We start from the raw sequence: 21,355 nt of genomic DNA, 5'->3' as shown, positions 1-21,355 counted from the left end.
ACAAAACTCAAATGGTAAAAAGGTTACAGCACGGACGCACGCACGCACACACACACACACACACACACACACACACACACACACACACACACACACACACACACACACACACACACACACACACACACACACACACACACACACAAGTGGTTACAAAACCCCGCCTCCTCCTGTGCAGGGGACGGGTTAACAACTGGTGTCTGTTGAATGCTCAAACTTGTGAACACCCTTTCCAAATTTGTAGCTCACCAAGGTCTCAAGTTTTTGGGCTGTGGAAGGGTCATTGTGACTGGCTTCAAAGTACCATTGTCAGCCCGGGTTATCAAATCGAGAGATAACTTGCACATCAACATGAAGAAATTTTTAAATGAAGGTTGCAAGAACTTCACTTCCCTAATCAAATCCCGCTGAAATACATCAACAATTGGAGGTTGAACAGGTGAGAACCGGCGTGTTTGGATGCTCCCAGGTTTGCCAAAGCGGCAAACCACAATCTTTTGCATGGAAACCTGAATATAATGAGTGTCGGCTGCTCGGGAACGCCATCGGTTACCTCAGGCTGTGGCAAATCATCTGCAAATGCCACGTGTGCAAGGTCCAGTGAGCAAGTTGCATTTGTACAGTATTTAGAAGTCATTATAACGTTAGCTTTTCATCTTTTCCTCATCAATGGTATCAACAATGACTGCATTTGGAAGGGCATTGTGAAAATGTATTTCTGAACAAAGGCCCAGTCTGGAGTTTATCTTTCAGTGCGCCAACGATTGCAGATTTGTCGCCGCATCTGAGTCATCTTCAGAGAGATGGAGGAGGCATTCTTGAATATTCGTGGGTTCCAATCCGTCCTTTATGTTCACCTCAGCACCAATGGCAACCATCAGTGATCATCCGTGAAGAAGAGCTCCCGCATAACAGCAGACCCTTCCTTCTCTTGTTCATTTCCTTTGTCTTTTCGTTCATTTTGTGCATTTCAAGTTTTGGAACAGTGAGTTTGGAACCACCAGATGAAGCATTTCTTGCCTCGTTCTTTGGCACATGTGAGGCGTTTGTCCACTTCTGGAGGATCTTTCTCACCAGTAACACAGTACTGCATCTTAATTGGCTTTGGTGTGCGCCCCGGTGTGTTACGCAGTTTGGTTGAGAGGCAGAACTTCTGATGTGCTTTGGATGCATAGGTAAGATACCCAGAAGGTAAAGAGCGTTTCCTCGTATAAATAACCCCACTACTGCGTACTGTGGATTGGGGCAATTGAAATGGTAATACAGCTTTACAGCTCACAATACATTTAACGAACACCTATAAAATGCCTCTCTCACCACCAACATTACATTGCCATCGTTAGAGCTAAATATCAAACTGATTTAATGGTGGAAATTGTTTTTTTTTTTTAAGAAAAAGCTGAAAAAACAATTTTAATTAGGAATAACAAAATCCGTACAAAGGTTGAGGTAAATGAACTTCACTTGTTGTCACGGATGTGATTGGTTGAATCAACAAACGTGTGATGGCCGATGAAAGAAACCCTGCCGGCAAAGCTTCTGTGGAATTGCCAAAAGGTCGCGGCCACCCGAAGATCGTTACAATTTGCTCATAGATAAAGAAAACGAGGGTCGACCTTTGCGCAGCAAGGCCAGCATCTCTGACCCCGCTAAGCCCCCTGGGTCTTCTTATCAGAGGTATGCAAAGAGAGATTGATGGGAAGACCACAAAGCAATACTTGGATGCTGGATGATGCAATGTTTGCAAATCACACCCTCCATGATGCTGCCATTCAAACCTCGTCTTCACCTGGAAACGACTCTGATCGTAAAACAGATCGAGAACCGCTGGAACACCGTAGGCAAGAAATTTGGCTGAAGAGATGCCAAGAGACATTACTGAGCTTTAGATCTCTACGACGTGGGTACGGATCGAGCAAATTACAGTCTTACACATCCGTAATCTCGTCCCACCGCCCACGCAGTGCCAAGCTGTAATAAAGGCGAGAGGAGGTCCCACCTAGTCCTCGTGTCACAGATTAATCTTGGTAGAGAAGCTCGGCCTTGTTTCTGTGCCCTTAAATCAGTTGGAGAGCGTTTCCATTCTGCCTATTCGCTGCGTACGCTTCATTGCTCGTCGTCTTGTTTGATGAAATAATGACTTTTTGATAATTGATGAATACGACGATTGTTACCCTTCATCGGATGAGTTTACATTATCTTTTAATCAGGATGTTTTATATCATAATGCGAATGCAAAAGCAATCATTTTAACACCAAAAAATACAACATGGAGATCAATCGGGAAATTGCATGGAAATCCCCTACCCCAAAAAGGTGATGCTATCTACGTACAAGGATAGCAAAAAAAAGACAGAGGAGGCCATTTAGCTCATCAGGCCTGTGCTCAATCTACACCACATTCATTCAATCTATTGGGTTAGATACAAATTTCATTGGGGGAGGTGGGGTTGGGAGGATGACTTGTGCATCAATTTATTTGTATATTCATTCTTCTAAAGCATACAATTTAGAGGCTGACTGATATAACAAAAATGTTCTTCTCCAAAACCAATAAGCAGCCCCGAGTGGGCAGACAAAATCGAAAAATGTAAGACCGAGCAATTCTGCGGACCATCGGGTAAAAAGCTGTGTCGGGTTACAGAGCAATCAGTTGGTAAATAAGGGACGAGTAGAGATCCGAAGTTTCAGGGGGTAATTCTCCCTGGAAGCCCCCATGATCTGAAATCGAAAAATCGAAATCTAAGCGATTGTTCGGGCCATCGATTAGAAGGGCTCTTTCAGGTTTCAGAGCAGTCGGTTGGTAAATAAAGGAAGAGTATGGATCCGATGTTTGGGGGGCAAACCACCCTGGGTGCCTCCATGATCCGAAATCGAAAAATCTAAGCATGAGCGAATTTGCGGGATACTCTCTTGTATTCATGCGTCAAGTTTCAGAACAATCACACCGGTGAAAAGGGACGGAGAGCAAAAAGAGCAAAACGTTAACGGTCGGATGGAGGGCCACACATCCGGACATCACGACCCATTTTATAATGTCATCTCTTCGAGAATTGAGGTGGGATGACCTAAAAAGGAGAAAAATAAACCGAGTTCATTACCTGCGCCACCTAAGGTGGACGGAGGCAGTGCTTTCACCAGTCTGTGTGTCTGTCCGTATGTGAGCAGGATATCTCAAAAGGTTGTGAGCCTATTCGGAAGAAATTTGGTGGACAGGTTGGCTGCTGATGGCATCATTTTCTGGGAGTACGACTGTGCCGCTGATGCAGTGCCCCCTGTTTCCAGTAAGCTGGCACTCATTTTGCAGACCTCGGAAGAATGACAGGCTGAGCCAAACCACTTGACATTTATTTAATGGCACGACAAGGGGCTCAAACTCAAGACCCTAAGATCTTAAGCTGCCACATTAACCGTTAATGCAACTTTGAAAGTGACTCAACCTGTGTACTAGCATTAGTTGTTGGACGTTAAATATCCCACGGTGTCTTTCCCAAAGAGTAGGCAAGTTATAGCCTCCAAATTCCTGAAATTCCGAAATTCCTTGGAGAAATTCGAAATTCCTGCAACCTCTAAATCGAACGTCAGGTCTTGCTGGATGGATCACAAAAGACGGGCCGAGTATACACTCTCTACGAGCCATGTGGCCGACCCCCACTTGAGAATGGAATTAATTGAGGCGATTAACATAGAAATTGTTTAAAAAAAAGAATTTCTGTACAATGTCCATGTTCTTGTTTTTGGTGAAGAAAAAAAAAGATTTGTAAATTTGAGATGACTATGTGAAGAAAAAAAATTTCAACACGAAATGGGTGAATTTCTTGGTAAAACTACAAAAGTACACAGTGAAGGATTTAAGTAAGGTGTGTACCACATTGTTATTGAGTGCTTACAAGAACATGTGTTCACTCGCTCCATGGTGAGACACTGGGACAGATGTCGGTAAATTAAATCGAATTTTATTTTTCAGCAGCACCCCCCTAAAGCATCATTGCCCTGTCAAATAAATCACCCACGAGAGCTTCAAAATGAATATTGTACACCACAGGTGTGCATGACATGCATCGGCGCTCCATACTATGCATATTTGAAAATATGATGTCGCAGTTGGGAGTTGTTGGTCAACCTGGTGTAAAATTGCAAAATAAATAAATAAAGAATGACAAAACTGAAGATGGCCAGAATGCATTATTCTTCTTCCCGAGAAAAAAGATTGGAGCCAAACAAAATCTCTAAGCCGCAAGGTAAAACACCTGACCTTAAGAGGAAGATACAACACCTGGCCTTAAAATGAGTCACATTTCAGTTTGTGTTAAGCAGCATCACTTCCTGAGTCAAACCTATGGTATTGTCAAGATTCTTCTTATCCAAGTAAAACTACAATGATGTCTACCCATGTATTTGACCTGCGTGTGATGTGTGTGAAAGCTCATCCATGAGCTTTAGATCAGTGGAAAAATAAAATAATGTTTTCAGGTCACATGACATGTTCCAGCCAATCACAAGCCCCATACCTGGTCTGTCATAACGATCATAGTGCGGGAGAAGAGGTTATGCTCTGTAATGATGGCCGTGAACCACTGGGTGGCAGAGTCTTGCCGATAAACCTTCACGCGAAAACCATTCAGCAAATATGGACCTGCGTGGAAGACAACGCCGTATAGGCCCAAGTCGATACACTCACATTTGGCTTCGAAAATAAAACAAAAAAACAACATCTTAGTAATTGTACATCATGAGTAATCTAGACTTTGTCAAGCAAATGGAGCACGAAAATAAATCCATGCCCACGCCGGACTGCATCGGGATAGTAATAAAACTGTGAAGAACAGTCCATTAAGCACATCAGCCCGGGAACAAGTAAATTCCACCCAGAGATTATGGAGTCCTTCGAAGGAAATGAATTTTTTTCCGCTGCAAAATGAATTCACCTGCAGAGTCGAGATTGCATCCCAAGTTCGATCTGTGACGCACAAAGCTCGGTGCTAAAAATCTCGACTCGCACACAAAGCTATCCGACGAGCCAAACGTATCGTGCACTGCTCTCCGTCGTAATCCAGGGGCGACCGGTTTTACCGGACAATTTGCTTTCCTAATGCCAAAGTAAGCCAAGATTTACGACACAGCAGCGCCCTGCCTACAAGTTTTTTGACTTTGTTTCATCACGACGTTTGAATCGATGCCAAGCTTGTCGAGATGGTAATTTGTGACGTAACTTCAAAATGCTGTTCCAGCCAGATCATTTCCATTTTTGTTTTACGTTTCAGATTTCCTGTGCAGTCTTTCTCTCGAGCCATCGGAGGCACTCCAGGAACCATTTTCCTGCATTATGTGAGAGTTTAGACTTTCCATCAACAAAGCGACCTTGTCATCATCTGTTTCACATTCAGAAAACGCTAAAACAAACAATAGAGTTTATTGCCAATCGTTACCACCACGTCCTTCTCCCCTTCCTCCTCTCCCCACTCCTTCCCCTCCCAACCCCTACATGCAACATTATCTACCCCCATTAACCCTAACTAACCTAAGACAATACTCTTACTTGCAGGGGAATGTTTCCTTCCCTCCTCTTCCTCCTATTTTCTTGTTTGTTCATTCTCTTACTCATTGTGTCCAGCTGCGGCCCCACTGTCAATACGTTCCCTCTTTATCTCGCTCTTCCCTGAGTCTCCATTTTGTATTTTAATTAAAAAATGCAAAATCACTCATTCTTTATGACACCAAGATCAATTTTTATAAAGCATCATTGGATAGGTATCGCTTTATCTGATCGTGTTCAATGATCCAAAGTGTAATGGCAATAAAATGCTTGCCAAAGTGTCTCTGGGAGTTGGTACTCGGTGCTGTCGAAGGGGTGAAAGTCCAGACCAAAAGAAGATTCTGTGTAAATCAGTAAAATGATTGGTTAGATATTCTCTTGTGTAAAGCTAATGAACTATGACAACTTCGACATAAACCGTCAGGGGGTGGCGTCCTTATTCTGGGTTTACTTGTCTGTTGTTCAAAGCTTCTAATATTACATGTGCACATTGATGTGCCCATGACCATTTCCTTCAAATTAGGAGCTTTGCACATAGTAAAATAAATAAATAAATAAATAACAATGAGGATTGAACTCAAAACTACAAATACAAGCTACAAAATAGATGTCCTCACGTGGCGAAACGTACTGTGAGTACCTTGCATAAAAATCTCTTGAGCCTTCTGCTCTTTCAGCCAGGCCTGCACCTCCTTGGTCACTTCCAGACGCAGCGCGAAGGACGTAGGGGGTCGGTCCACCTCCCCCTGCTGTGGACACACACCCAACCCCGTCAGAAGGGTTCAGAGGGAAATCTAAAGTGAGTCTGCACTGGGTGGAGTTTAAAGGCAAGTCAATTCATTTATACGTGAAAACGGTTTGCCAAGACAGAAAAAGACTTGAGGGTGAGCCGTGAGGCGAGAGTAATGAATGGATTAAAGTAGCAAAACCTACATTCATGGTAAGTGCTTTCGGCCTGAAACAAAGAACGGCCTAGCAAATGTGCATACAGTATATCCTTCTACGACGCATCACTTGTGTTTCTGTTTAATAATCAAGGGCTTCACACACAGGCAGGAATTGCCATGTAGGGATACATATAATGACTGTCATGGCATCCACACTGCTTTTCAGAACAATACAACAGGCTTGTCGATTGCCAGCAACCCATCCCTGCTAATAAACCAGCCAACTGAGCCGTCTTTGCCGGGAAAGCATTTGGCAGCAATAGCTATCATCCTGCAGGAAATGACGGCATTCAAATTCCGGTCTCCTCTTCAACGAACCAGTTAGAAATGGGAATTTGGAAAACGGGATGCAGTTTGTTTTCACTTCCATAGTTAATAAAAACTAGAATTTAATCTGATGGCAGACAAAGCAAAGGAGTTGAAAGTAAACAGGTGATGACCTGGTGGCTTTGTGCCCAGCCAAGTGGACTGAACCAGTTATCCACCACAAGTGAAAGCCACATGTACTTGGAAAACCTGTAAGTGTCATCAGCCAAGTGAGCCGCGCAAAGCCGTTCGGAAGGTTTAAAAGAGCAACGGGAATTTGGATGTCCTCGTTTGAGAAATAAAATGGGTGCTCATGGAATCCTAAGGCAAAAAAGGACCTCTTGATATTCCCAACTTGAGCCTTTCACTTCCCCACCATCACAGAACAAGCCCAAAAGGCAAACCCCCAGTGTGCTTAGAAGGCCCGAAAAAAAACTTTGATCTCAAACCTTTTCCAGATGCGTGGAGTGAGGCCGATCGGATATCAGTGAGTTTCTCATCTAACCTGCTGCCAAATGTCACCTCCGGAGAGAAACAGAAGGAAGGAGGAAAAACCGAATATCGCCACGAGAAGGTAATCCTCCTCACATGTAAGGCCTTTTCTAAACAAAGTAGTAAGCTGGTACCTGACAAATCAAAGTCATGAAATTAAGGAATGAACCGTTATTCAGTACAAGCCTGATCATTCAATGTCTGGCTTTGAGAAGTTAAAACACCTGAATATACTGGGGTCTTGTTTCTCAGCAAAACTATGTATCAATATGTCAATTAACCTGAACTCAGCCACCTGTGATCCAAAAATGTCTTCTGTAGAAATATGAAGGAATAGCAAACAAATTCCCACAAACTGCACACACACCCACACACATCCAGCTCCACCATTGGGAAGAACGACTGGAACAGCAACTACGCTCGGCCTTCCACTGCTACCGTTGCCAGGTGCTTTATCGACACATCAAAAGTGGCGTGTGGTTTCTGTCCACAAACGGTGCATGGGGTCCGTTTTCCTGTATGTTATCAAATCCCACCCTGCTGCCCTCCTCGCAATCCCCCCAAGAGAGATAAAAATCAATAACTAATCACACTAGGGGAATTTTCATGAACACACACACACTGAACAGCAACCGCCCACAACCTCTATGTGGAAGCAGGTAAAGCATTTCAAAGTCGCTCAGACAAGTTTCTACAAGTGGCATTCGGAGCAAAGGTAAAGGGTGCGCGACTTGAGCTTGTAATTGGAACTTGCAAGGCCTTTCCGAGTAGCAGTGTTTAAAACATCCAAGGTACCTCAAGGCATCCGTCCCCAATCAATTTTCCCAGGCAGGAAGAAATTATTCCTTTGGGATGGCACGATTGCTTCATTATTACAAAACAGTCTTGAGTGCAACCTGGTGTTCTCTGTTCAAAGTCGACTCAAAAAATAAGTGACGATATAAATGTCTGGAGTTCGATTTACAGCCGTTTGGTTTTTATTGCTTCCACTGCAAAAGTATTTATATCTCTTCTTAGCAGCAGGTAATGCTGCCCTTATTTTGATGATGGTGATTATGACAATGAAGAAAACAACAATCTATCTATAATGGAGCAAGTGTTTGTATGTATGTATGTATGTATATATGTATGTCCGCTCTTCACCCATTGGCTGGACAGCTGACTTGACGCCACCCACAATTGTAACCTGAAATACTTAACCTAAAGTACCCAGACAACCCAAAAGACCCCCTCCACACATCCCCCCAAGGACCCAAAACACAGAGAGGACCCCAAAAGACACGGAGGACCCAAAATACCCCAAGGATGCCAAATACCCCGAGGACCAAAAGGACCCAGAGGAACCAAAAGACCCTAAAGACCAAAAAGACTGAAAAGACCCCAAAGACCCAATGGACCCCAACAATCCAAAATACGCAAAATACCCTGAAGACCCAAAAGACTGAAAATACCCCAAAAACCCAAAAGACCCCAAACACCAAAAAGACCACAAAGACCCAAAATACCCCAAAGACCCAAAATATTGAAAATACCCCAAAGACTCAAAATATTGAAAAGACCCCAAAGACACAAAATACCCTGAAGACCCCCCCAAAAACCAAAGACCCCAAAAAAAACCTGAACACCGAAAAGACTCTGAAGACACATAAGACCCCAAAGACCCAAAAGACCCAGAAGACCAAATGCCTTCGTTAATGAACTTATATAATCAGGTCAAGTTCCTCATCTTCAATCTCTAATGAACCAGTTCCTCATCCAGAAGGCTTATCTTGAAACTACCTATATTTAGCTTATCTGACATGCCCATCATATCCACAATTTCAAATGTGGAACCCACAAACAGGCAGGCCCTGGACATTTCAGTCATTGTTCCATGTCATTAAAGAAAGGAACACTGTGTGTGATGAATTATGCTTTTAACCGACATAAAACTGGAATATTGGGTTCGGTTTTGATTGCAGCATCTGAGGAAGGACATAGCTGCCGTAACGAGGGTTCAGCGCCGAGTGAATAGGTCGATCCTTGGTCTAGATAGACTAAGCAATGAGGGGCGGCTGAAGGAGACGTGATCTTACACATTAGAAATGAGGTGATTACAGGAGGATCTGCTGGAGATGTTTGACACAATGAAGGGGATAGACAATAAGTGCCAGAGTTTTTATTTTTTCTGTCGAATCGACAGTGACACGACCAGAGCCTGAAAATGAAGAGGAGAGTTAGGATGGCGGTAAGACAGGGGTCTTTTAGTTATAGAGTAGTAAATACCTGGAATTGTCTCCTCGGAAAGGTCACGGAAGCAGAAACAGTAATAAATTTTAATAGGAACAAGTCAGGAGACGACGATGGTTCACGAGCGAGCGGTATTCAATGACAAAGGACAGACTATAACCGAAACAGGCCCGGACTGGGGGGTCAGGGGCCCACGTGGCAGGTGTCGGCCCCCGACATGCGGTGTACATACCTATTTACAAAGGGCCCCAATGCGCTGTGTGCGCAGGCCTTTAAGAGCAAGCTGTACGTAATTGTGTGTGGTGCTGGCCTGGAAATGTCAAAACGAAGGTTACTGACCTTGAAATGAGATAGAAAATAATGTATAATCAGTTATGAGGTTAGTTAGCTACACAATACCGAAAATTCGGTTCGATTCTGACAACTTTGAAAATTTGACCTTTGTGACCTTCAAAGGTCAAAGGTCGAAGATTCTGAAATTTGTTGGAAAACTTGTATTTCATGATGTATGTGATAATATAAGATCATGTACGACATTTCACCCTATCAGGAAGCGAACAATGTAATAAAACCATCAAAAATCCCCGTCCTCTGGTCGGCTCAGCGCACTCCCACTCATCGTCCCAGCGCACCTAGTCACGGCAACGCACAAAATCGCACCTCCTGCCTGCGAACCCTGGCGAAATCACCTGAATTCATCCCCGCTGTTCAAAACAACATCAAGCTCACCCTGTTCAACACCCGGTCCCTCAACAACAAATGCCTCATCCTGAACGAATACATCCTGGATAACAAACTGGACTTTCTCTGTCTCACCGAAACCTGGCAACAACCACTGGACTACTACACGCTCAACCTCACCACACCCAATGGATATTCCTACGTCAATAAACCACGCTCGGAGGGCCTAGGTGGTGGAATTGCCGTTATCCACCGTCAAGACATCAGGACCAGCCTCATCCCCATCGCCTCATACTCATCCTTGAACACCTGGCTTTTAAACTCTCTGGTCGCACGCAGTCAGTCATGGCTGTCGTCTACCGCCCTCCCAAACCACACCCATTATTCCAGTCTGACTTCTCCTACTTTCTGACCCAGCTATGTTCCCTCTCCCCCTCAATCCTCCTCCTTGGTGATTTCAATATCCACATGGACTCCACTGACTCCACAATGACCACTGACTTCACTGATTTACTCACCTGCTTTAACCTCACTCAACATGTCAACTTTCCTACGCATATCCGTGGTCACATTTTGGACCTTGTCTGCTCCACTGGATTAATTTTGCACCATCTCTCTGGCTCCGACCTCACCCTCTCTGACCACTTAGCCATCACTATGACCATCAACATCCCCACCCCAACACCAAGACATTATCACACTATCAACTTCCGTAAGCTAAACGCTCTTTCACCTACCTCATTCTCATCCACCCTCTCTGAAAAAATGTCCACTTCTCCCTTCATTGACCTCCACACCCCTTCCGACCTCACTGACTACTACAACCACACTCTCTCCTCCTGCCTTGACCAGCTTGCACCTGTAAAAACCAAAACAGTTTCTTTCACCCATTCTGCTCCCTGGTTTACCCCTGAACTCCGCCTGATGAAAACTCGTGCTCACCAACTTGAAAGACTCCGCAATAAAACAGGTCTCACAGTTCACTCCCAAGCCTACAAGGACCACCTACAACACTACAAAGATTCCCTCTCCCACGCCCGCTCCGCCTACTACTCTCAAATTATCCACTCTGGCTCCGGAAACCCAAAAGCACTCTTCTCGACAATAAACAAACTCCTCCGCCCCCTGGACACCACCACCCAGTCATTCACAGTAGACAACTGCATCTCCTTCCTTTCTTTCTTCCAACGCAAAATTGACAACATCTACAACAGCTTGACCACCGCCGCACCCGCTCCCCCTCCAACCACCTGCCCCCCCCCCCCCCCTTATCCTGCCTTCCCCTGTCTCAATTCTCCCCGGTCTCCCCTACTGACCTCTCTGAACTCCTCATAGGAATGAAAACTGCCACCTGCACTCTCGACCCCATCCCCTCCAGCTTTGTCAAGGCCTCCCTTCCTGCTCTCTCTCTCCACTTATCATTGCAACAATAAACTCCTCCCTGTCTACAGGCATCGTCCCACCATCCCTCAAAATTGCTGCTGTTACCCCCATTCTAAAAAAACCTGGTCTAAACCCTGACACCCTAAACAACTTCAGACCCATCTCCAACCTACCCTTTCTGTCGAAAGTTTTGGAACGCGCTGTAGCCACTCAACTCAAACATCACCTCTCTGCCAATAACCTGCATGAAACATTCCAATCCGGATTCCGCTCCAACCACAGTACTGAAACTGCTCTCCTCAAAATCACCAACGACCTTCTCCTCTCCTCTGACCCTGGCAACCTCAACATTCTCGGCCTCCTCGACCTCAGCGCTGCCTTTGACACCATCGATCACACCATCCTCCTCACCCGACTTGAATCCACCTTTAACGTCACCGGCACTGCCCTCTCTTGGATTAAATCATACCTCTCTGACAGACGCCAGTTCATCTCCATCAATAACTGCAAACCCCCCACTGCTCCCCTCCCCCAAGGTGTCCCCCAAGGTTCAGTTCTTGGCCCCCTCCTCTTCATCCTTTACCTGTCCCCCCTCGGTCACTTAATCCGCTGTCATGGTCTCCAATTCCACTGCTTCGCCGATGACATCCAGCTTTTCATCTCCACCAAGTCTGTCTCCACCGACACCCACTCTATCCTGACAAACTGCATCTCTGAAATAAAATCCTGGCTTCAAATCAACTTCCTCAAACTTAACTGTGATAAATCTGAAATAATCATCATTGGCCCAAAAAGGCTCACAAAATCCACCCATAACTTTGCCCTCAACATCGACGGTATCCCAGTATCCACCTCCCCTCTCATCCGGAATCTTGGCGTCATCTTTGACCAAACCCTCTCCTTCGACAAATACACTAAACAGATCACAAAGACAGCCTTCTTTCACCTGAAAAACATCGCCCGTCTCCGCTCATCCCTCTCCTCCACGGCTGCAGAAACCCTCATCCACACCTTCATCAGCTCCCGTCTGGACTACTGCAATAGCCTCCTCTATGGTTCACCCTCAACAATCACCAATAAACTCCAATACATTCAGAACTCCGCTGCCCGTCTACTCACCCATTCCCGGACCCGTGACCACATCACCCTCGTCCTTTGCAAGCTTCACTGGCTCCCCATCTCCCAGAGAATCCAGTACAAAATCCTCCTCTTGACCTACAAAGCGCTCCATAACCTGGCCCCATCCTACCTGGCTGACCTCCTCTCCAGACACACTCCCACCCGCAATCTCCGCTCTGCTGGTACCAACCTCCTGACCCCCCCCCCCCCATCCGGACCAAATTCAGATCCTGGGGGGACAGGGCCTTCTCCATCGCTGCTCCCACCCTCTGGAACTCACTACCTCACACCATCAGAGATTCCTCCTCACTCACCACATTCAAAACATCACTCAAGACCCACCTGTTCAGCACTGCATTCAACATTCAACCCACAGCATTTAACCCCTGACTATCACTTCTCCTTCTCCCTCCTTTTGCTTTAAATATTTCCCTATTGATTCTTGTCTTTTTGCAATTGTTGTTTTCATGTTTTGTTATGCATTATGTTTTGCACTCTGTGAAAGCGCCTTTGGGCTTCATGAAAAGCGCTATACAAAATAAATGAATTATTATTATTATTAAAAATCGACTTTTCTAAATTTTGTGACCTTGTGACCTTGACCTTGGGGCGAAAATGAAAAATCGAGCTCCGTGGGGCTAGACACATGACATTGGCCTAACCAAATACCGAAACCCCTGTCAGATTCCACCAACGCCCTCGGAGAAGATGTAGCTTGAACTTGATTACCCCCTAAAAAGACATCTTTTTCGGGCGTCGCTCCGCCCACAATGGGCGCAATACGCCCACAATAGGCAGGACACAACTAGATCATGATATCAACCTCCCACCCAAGTTTCATCAAGATCGGATGATATCATCGGGTAGTTATGCTGTGGACAGACAGACAGACAGACAGACAGACACACACCCATGACGAATATAGTGGTCACTCTATTTGATAACTCGTAAACCAATTACATACTGTAGGTAAGTAGAACCATTGGGGATAGAGAAGTACACGGATATGATTACAAGATTGTGCAGGCTTGATGTGCCTAATAGCCATGCGTCGAAATTCCTCGTGAATCCTTGCAAAAACTCTGCTTTGCCATATTCAATGATGAAAAATGATGCAGTTTTGCATCTACATAAATAAAACACAGTTTGTGTGTGTGTTTGTGTGTGTGTGTGTGTGTGTATGTTACCGATAGACTCCTAAACGGAGAGGCTCACGTACTTGATATTTGGCACAGAGATGGCCATTGAGCCTGGTAAGGACATGGCCTACCTAAAAATATTTGACGAGATCCATATTTTTTATTCATATTTACCTCAGCGCATTTCAGCGAGGAACATTATACACGGAATCTCAGCCTGTGCCAGAGCAGCTCGCTGATTCGCTCAGAGCGATCACGTGATGTTCCATCCTCGCTGCCAGACCACTGAACGGAAAATATATAGAATGACCATTGCCATTCACACCACATAGGTGGAGATGCAGCTACCGGGCACCATCTTGGTTGGCACTCGATGCTGGGCAATGGTGATTTCCGTCACGCGTTTGCATGTAATTCAGAGCGAAAAGCGATTGCGTTTTTTCACCTTTTGTGCGATCGTGTTTTGTGTCGATTTTTGTCGATTTTGTGCGATATGAATTAAACGTCTTTGAAACAGCTGTGAAACGTCTTTCCACAACCCTTCCGTAACCGATTGGAGCAGTTTATTGCCGCACAAAATGGCATTTTAACAGTTGTCTCGCTTTTAAAATCTGGGACACGTTCAAAACAAACGAGATCTGCGAAGCGAGTTGGTCGAGTCATGCTAACCAAGATGGCAACATGGCGGCTACACTTTTCACGGAGTATGAACATTCTATATATTTTCAATTCAGTGCGCCAGACTCACTCACGTACTTGATTTGTGGCATAGACATGGCCATTGGGCCTTCACGGTGTAATTTGTGCGAGGCTTTTGTCCGAGTGAGCTTGCGTCGAGAGGGCAAATGTACAGGTTGGGAATGTACGGGTCTCCCTTCCCCCGCCTGGCAACGCCGGTACTGGAGGGTGTCACAGGATTGGTGAGTCTCCAAAATCCGCTTCGTGCTGTTGTTGTGAAGATGCAGGACGATGGCGCGATTGTTGTGCTGCTCTCCTACCATGAGAACTGCAACGTCATTGTTGACTGGCCCTCCCCTTCCTCCCCTCCCCTTCCTCCCCTTCCCCTCCCCCCTTCGTCCTCCCCTTCCCCTCCCACCTCCCCTTTCCCCCTCACCTTCCCCCTCCCCCCTCCCCTTCCCCACCTCCCCCCTTCCCCCTCCCCGCTTTCCTCCCCTCTCCCCCCCCGTTCCCCTCCCCTCCCCTTCCCCCTCCCCCCGTTTCCCTCCCCTCCCCTCCCCCGTCCGGCAATGCCGGGTACTTCTGCTAGTCTAGTAATAATATCTATGTCTGAGAATACAGATTCGTGTTTAGACGTTTGATATAAGTTCAAAACAAACATTTAACTTTATTGGTCAATAAAATCTGATTAGTAAAATTTGTACCACTCTTCTTTGATATTAATCAAAGGCTCATGAAGAAGCATGTACAGAAATCAATTGCAGGACAAAGACACAAGTAGTCTGACCATCAATGTTCTTTGAAGTGAATTACAAAGATGTAAGGAGACAATGGACAAATGGGCTGTCAGGATGGCCTAGAGGTAAACATACTCGCCTCTTAGCTGTCTAGCCTGGGTATTAATCCTGACCCAGATACAAATTATCAGCATGTTGTTTCACAGGCAGAGTGATTCATCAATGTGTGTGACGTCCCTCAAATGGATGTTAAACTGGCATCCGATCTGCCAGTATTAGTTTGTGGATGTTAAAGGCCTCATGGTGTCCTTTGCAAAGAGGAGGCACTGTGGCCAAATTCCATGTGCCTGACATAATCTACTGAGAGTACTGCATCAGTGACACAACCATGCCCTTAGCCAATGATGCTACCTCACAACCTTGCGCTAAAAATAAGAAGAATGGCCAAATACAAATGTGGTATATGGGATCTGAACCTGGGTTCCAAGCATCATAAGCAACTGGGTTCGGACGAGAACACAAAACAGCTGATTCTATACCATGGTGTACAAATATAGTCTCTGAAAAGGGTAAACGTTGTAACCATAGCATGTATAATGCTGAATGATACCTCATTTAGGAGAGCTTGGGTTGGGCCAAGACAGTACATGTGAAGGTCTAAAAATATGGTGCTTTACGTGCATTTTTGTTTGCGCATATGGGTGGTGTATAGGCTAAGAATCACTGGTTTTCACACATATCGGAATTAGAAAATAATATAATAACAAAGTTTTAGTCAATTCCATTCAGCATATAATTACCTCTTCATCGATTTACTTCACTGAGAAACCTTAGCAGTCTTAACAGTTAATGTCTATTATCCTGTCAAAGGACATTCCCAGCAATATATATATATATAGACATACATACATACATACATACATACATATATATATAAATATATATATATATATATATATATATATATATATATATATATATATATATATATATACTTACATCTATATATATATATATTACATCTATATATATATATATTACATCTATACATATATATATATTACATCTATACATATATATATATTACATCTATATATATTACATCTATACATATATATATATTACATCTATATATATTACATCTATATATATATATATATATATATATATATATATATATTACATCTATATATATATATATATTACATCGAATCCCGGTCAATCGCTGAATTAACGCCAGGGGGGTTGACTCAGCCTGTCATCCTTCCGAGGTCGGCAAATTGAGTACCAGTTCACTGGTAATTCCCTACTTGTCGTTAAAAGGCGGCAAAAAGGGTTGGCGTCAGGAAGGGCATCCGGCCGTAAAACATTGCTTCAAAAAGGGGACCGAAAAACAACAACAACCACAGTTCCCGAAAAAGGCCAACCCCCGCTTGCGGGGAAAAATGGCCTCTAAAGGTGGTTTTTTAATATATATTACATCTATATATATATATATTACATCTATATATATATATATTACATCTATATATATATATATTACATCTATATATATATATATTACATCTATATATATTACATCTATATATATATATATTACATCTATATATATATATATATTACATCTATATATATTACATCTATATATATATATATTACATCTATATATATATATATATATTACATCTATATATATTACATCTATATATATGTAATATTCTCAACCAGTCTGTCTGAAACTTTGTCCATCTAGGGCAGAGCTTGGATTACTGTGGCCTGACACTAACCACAATTCTAACTTGAAAAATCAAATGATACGTCCGCCATTTTGGTACTATGGTAAACTAAAGACATATTCGGAAGCGTCATATTAAAATATTCACAATCACCATTCCCTACCTATAAGTTTTCCGTTCACTGTAAAACAACCAAGACAACTGTTAAAAGGATCATCAAATTAAAAGGTTGGAGCCGATCGGTGATACAGGCCTTGAAAATACAGGCCTCAGGCTTCAAGCCTTTGGTATGTATAGGTCACTGCAGATAGGGCTCCAACTTCAGGCCTCTGGGGTCAGCATATGGGCGATGGCGAATTGCAATTGAATATATCCGAGCTATATAACCGGGGTTATTTTTTTTTCTTTTCGGGAGTGATTCAGGCAGTGGTCTGCTGCCTATACACAACCCAAAGAAAGAAAGGGTTTTGTACATAATGTTTGAGAGGGTTTTTGTACATAATTTTCATATACTCAAAAGGACTCGCAAATTTACAGCATGTACATGTTAAGACTGAGCAATGCGTCTCTCATGAAAGAAAGGTACATTTTCATATTACAACCCATGCAGTGGAAAGAAAATAGTCATGGATGCAATGCATGTTGATACTACATAGTATAAAAATATTAATACTGTATATGAAGTCCTTAATAAAACAACTCCAACCAGTCATTCCCATCTTTAGCCTTGGTCAATTATATGTTGTTTTGTCGCATGCTAAACAATTTGAGGACGTCAAGATAAAGATAGTCAGTAATGGCCAACAGGGGAATTTTTTTTAAATCGATGGCCACTGGAATCTTCACACATAATGTTGTTTACCAAGAGGTCCTGCAGTGGCAGCATTCCAGGCAACCACCAGAGGACAACTACAATTCACATTTCAGATATCTCAGATTTATAAATAAACTACTTCACATGTTCATCGACATGTATTTACATATTACATTGATGGATCGGTGAATTGCCAGGGCCCATTTTGGAAAACTCTCTATGTGCAGCATCTAACTCGAGATGGCCAAATGTCAAACATGGCTATTCCCGTGGGTGTCCCATGGATGCTGGCCACAGCCTAATGTAATGTATTATCAAAGATGAGTGTTGATATGGATTGCTGTGTTATTATATAAATCGTTGCATCCACAAATAAGAGTGCAGAAATAGATTTCTGCATGATTGCATATACAGTATCATCGCATCATTATATATGACTGGAGATATAAATTCCTGTGTAATTATAGAAATAATCACAGCATCATATGACTGCAAATATGGATTGCTGTGTGATTACATAAAATGTCATATCTATATCTAATCATATATATACACAAAGAATTAAGTTAAGCACCCCCCCCGTTTTTTTACAACCTCGCACATTACAAGTTTGTTGTCGTCAAAACAGTGTAATATACCCATGATATTGCTATATTTTCTGGAGAAGTGATATTATGGTCACATAAAAACATAACAATCATGCCGTTTTCAATATTTTATTCTGAATAATTTAAGGTGAAATTTTTTGGGAATTTTAGGCATATTTTCACCTCAATTTAAGTATGGAGCTATAGGTCCATCACGGACAGTGTGGATGACGTTTATGTTTTCTAACGTACAGTCATTGTTCTGAGAAGACCTCTAGCGATCTTTGCGTCAATAACGTGTGTAGGACCCACGTGATCGGATCACTGACTCAACCCTACGTCTCATAGACCCTGTAAGCCGTCGTATGCGTTGCTGTGGCAGGTTGAACCCCCTCGAGCACGTTTGGGACATGTTGGGACGACAAATTGCGAAGATGGTCCCTCCAATAGCCAATCTGGATGAATTGGAACGTGCATTACATCGGGAATGGAACAACCTGCCACAGCAACGCATACGACGGCTTACAGGGTCTATGAGACGTAGGGTTGAGTCAGTGATCCGATCACGTGGGTCCTACACACGTTATTGACGCAAAGATCGCTAGAGGTCTTCTCAGAACAATGACTGTACGTTAGAAAACATAAACGTCATCCACACTGTCCGTGATGGACCTATAGCTCCATACTTAAATTGAGGTGAAAATATGCCTAAAATTCCCAAAAAATTTCACCTTAAATTATTCAGAATAAAATTTTGAAAACGGCATGATTGTTATGTTTTTATGTGACCATAATATCACTTCTCCAGAAAATATAGCAATATCATGGGTATATTACACTGTTTTGACGACAACAAACTTGTAATGTGCGAGGTTGTAAAAAAACGGGGGGGGGTGCTTAACTTAATTCTTTGTGTATATATACCTTGACAGTCTGAACAGACAGTGACTGTTTAAGTCACCTTGGTTGTGACTATTATGGTCTCAACTGACATTCCGAATAAACTCCCTAAATATTCCACACTCTATTGAGACCAAGTTCCCTTACAACAGCCGGTGGAACCGGGCTTTATGCTAATACATACAAATAAATAAATTATATATGTATATATGTGTATATATATATATATATAGATATATGTATATATATATATATATATATATATATATATATATATATATATATATATATATATATATATATATATATATATATATATATATATATATATACTGTATACATATATATACTGTATACATATATACCATATATACTGACACACTGTATATACATATACACATATATATATATACATACATACATACATACATACATTATATATATATATATATATATATATTGTTGCGGAAACGGAGTACGGCACTCCCCTTAGGGGGGGGGGGGGGGGGGGTTAGTCCCCCTTCTATCTTCACTGGCCGTCTCCGCTCCTGAAGCTGCTCAGCTCCCTCCTGCCTCGTTCGCGACCGCGGACTAGATGTTAATTGCCGAGCGGATTAGCAGCCGCGGCACGAACCATTAGCAAGTAACTCGACCCGATTCTTAACGTTGGCCAAATCGTGCCACAGGTATCCAATGGGGAAATCACTAAAACGAAACAGATGTAAAGGAAAGAAAGGCAAGGTAGGAAGAACAAATATAATTTATTACTAACTATTATGTACAAGACCAAAAGTAACCAAGGAGAAGGAAAGATACGAAAATAAAGACAGAAAGATGGAAGGACCAGAAGACACAGTGCAATACTAACTTACCTATTCAGTCTTACTTAACACCCAGGACAACATAAAAGACGGACGACAATCAGACTTACACGGGGGGATGATGATAGGGATGAATGGCACGAATGGCTGGAAGGGGAAGAAGGTTCCGTTGGAGCTTGCTCCCGCACGGAACGTCGGGCTCGACCTCGACGGCCACCGATCCCACAGCAATCGGTTCCCGCGTAGCAGCGGGTCGAAGCTGCGTGTCACAGGGGGGCTGGACTACGGAGGTCTCACTTGCGGTGGTCCCAAAGCTGCGGTTTGTTCACTCAACTTCGCTGCTCCTCCTCCACTGGGCTCAACTCCACTCTCGGTGGACTGCTCAACCAGCTCCTCCTCCACTGAACTCAGCAACTCTGGTGGACTCCTTTACTGAAACTCAACTCGCTCCCGGTGGACTGCCAACTCTCTGACGCATCTCTTCTCTCTCTCTTGGTGGGGGCGTCGCGTGACGGGTTATATAGGGCCACACCATCGAATCTTTGCGAACCTCCCCGATCGTTCTTTCTCCGCTCTCTCAAGCCAAACCCCTCGTGCTTGGTAGGTTGATCGGCAAGGGCTCACTCCTCCTTCCTATGACGAGGTGGAGACACGCCTTTCTTCTCCGAACCGACCGCGTGCTTAATGGAGGGCGAATGCATTTGGCAAATGCGGTTGGCAATGGAGGTTTTTGGGAATTTGAAAAGGGAATTATCTTATGTCATCTGATGCAATGCAGAGTCAACTAATGGGAAACACAGCCTTAAACTAATACACATAAAAAGGAAATAACTATTTAGAAGGGTATATGGTGGCCTACGTGCATGTATATGGACTAACTAAGAGGACAACCTTTGACCTTTACACACAAAACGGAGATATTTACAAGGAATTCATTACACTTACAGAGGGTGATATTTACAACAATTACACAGGATTCTCAAATCCGCAACAATATATATATATATATATATACATATATATATATATATATATATATATATATATATATATATATATACATATATATATATATAATATATACATATACATATATACATACATGCACAAACACACACACACACACACATATATATATATATATATATATATATATATATATATATATATATATATATATATATATATATATATATATATATATATATATATATATATATATACACATATACATATATATATATATAGAT

General features: G+C 43.0%; 1 protein-coding gene across 13 annotated transcripts in view; it reads right to left on the bottom strand.

Annotated features, from left to right (window-relative positions):
- LOC137420684 (putative JmjC domain-containing histone demethylation protein 2C) overlaps positions 1-21,355 on the bottom strand; it is a 324,770-nt gene that overhangs the window by 41,990 nt on the left and 261,425 nt on the right. For 7 of the 13 annotated variants that reach the window (XM_068105952.2, XM_078772414.1, XM_068105949.2 and 4 more), the window contains 2 exons: positions 6,168-6,285; positions 4,512-4,636 (listed from right to left, as the gene is read on the bottom strand). In XM_068105952.2, the coding sequence (XP_067962053.2) occupies positions 4,512-4,636; positions 6,168-6,285 (243 nt within the window). Of the gene's footprint in view, positions 1-4,511; positions 4,637-6,167; positions 6,286-20,215; positions 20,370-21,355 lie in introns of those variants that run through there. The other 6 variants (XM_068105951.2, XM_078772415.1, XM_078772419.1 and 3 more) reach the window with 2 other exon arrangements.

This window comes from Myxine glutinosa, chromosome 2 (assembly GCF_964187855.1).
Source record: "Myxine glutinosa chromosome 2, kmMyxGlut1.1, whole genome shotgun sequence".
Lineage (NCBI taxonomy): Eukaryota > Metazoa > Chordata > Myxini > Myxiniformes > Myxinidae > Myxine > Myxine glutinosa.
Note: the sequence above shows the minus strand (reverse complement) of the source record. Positions and strands in the feature narration are given on the sequence as shown.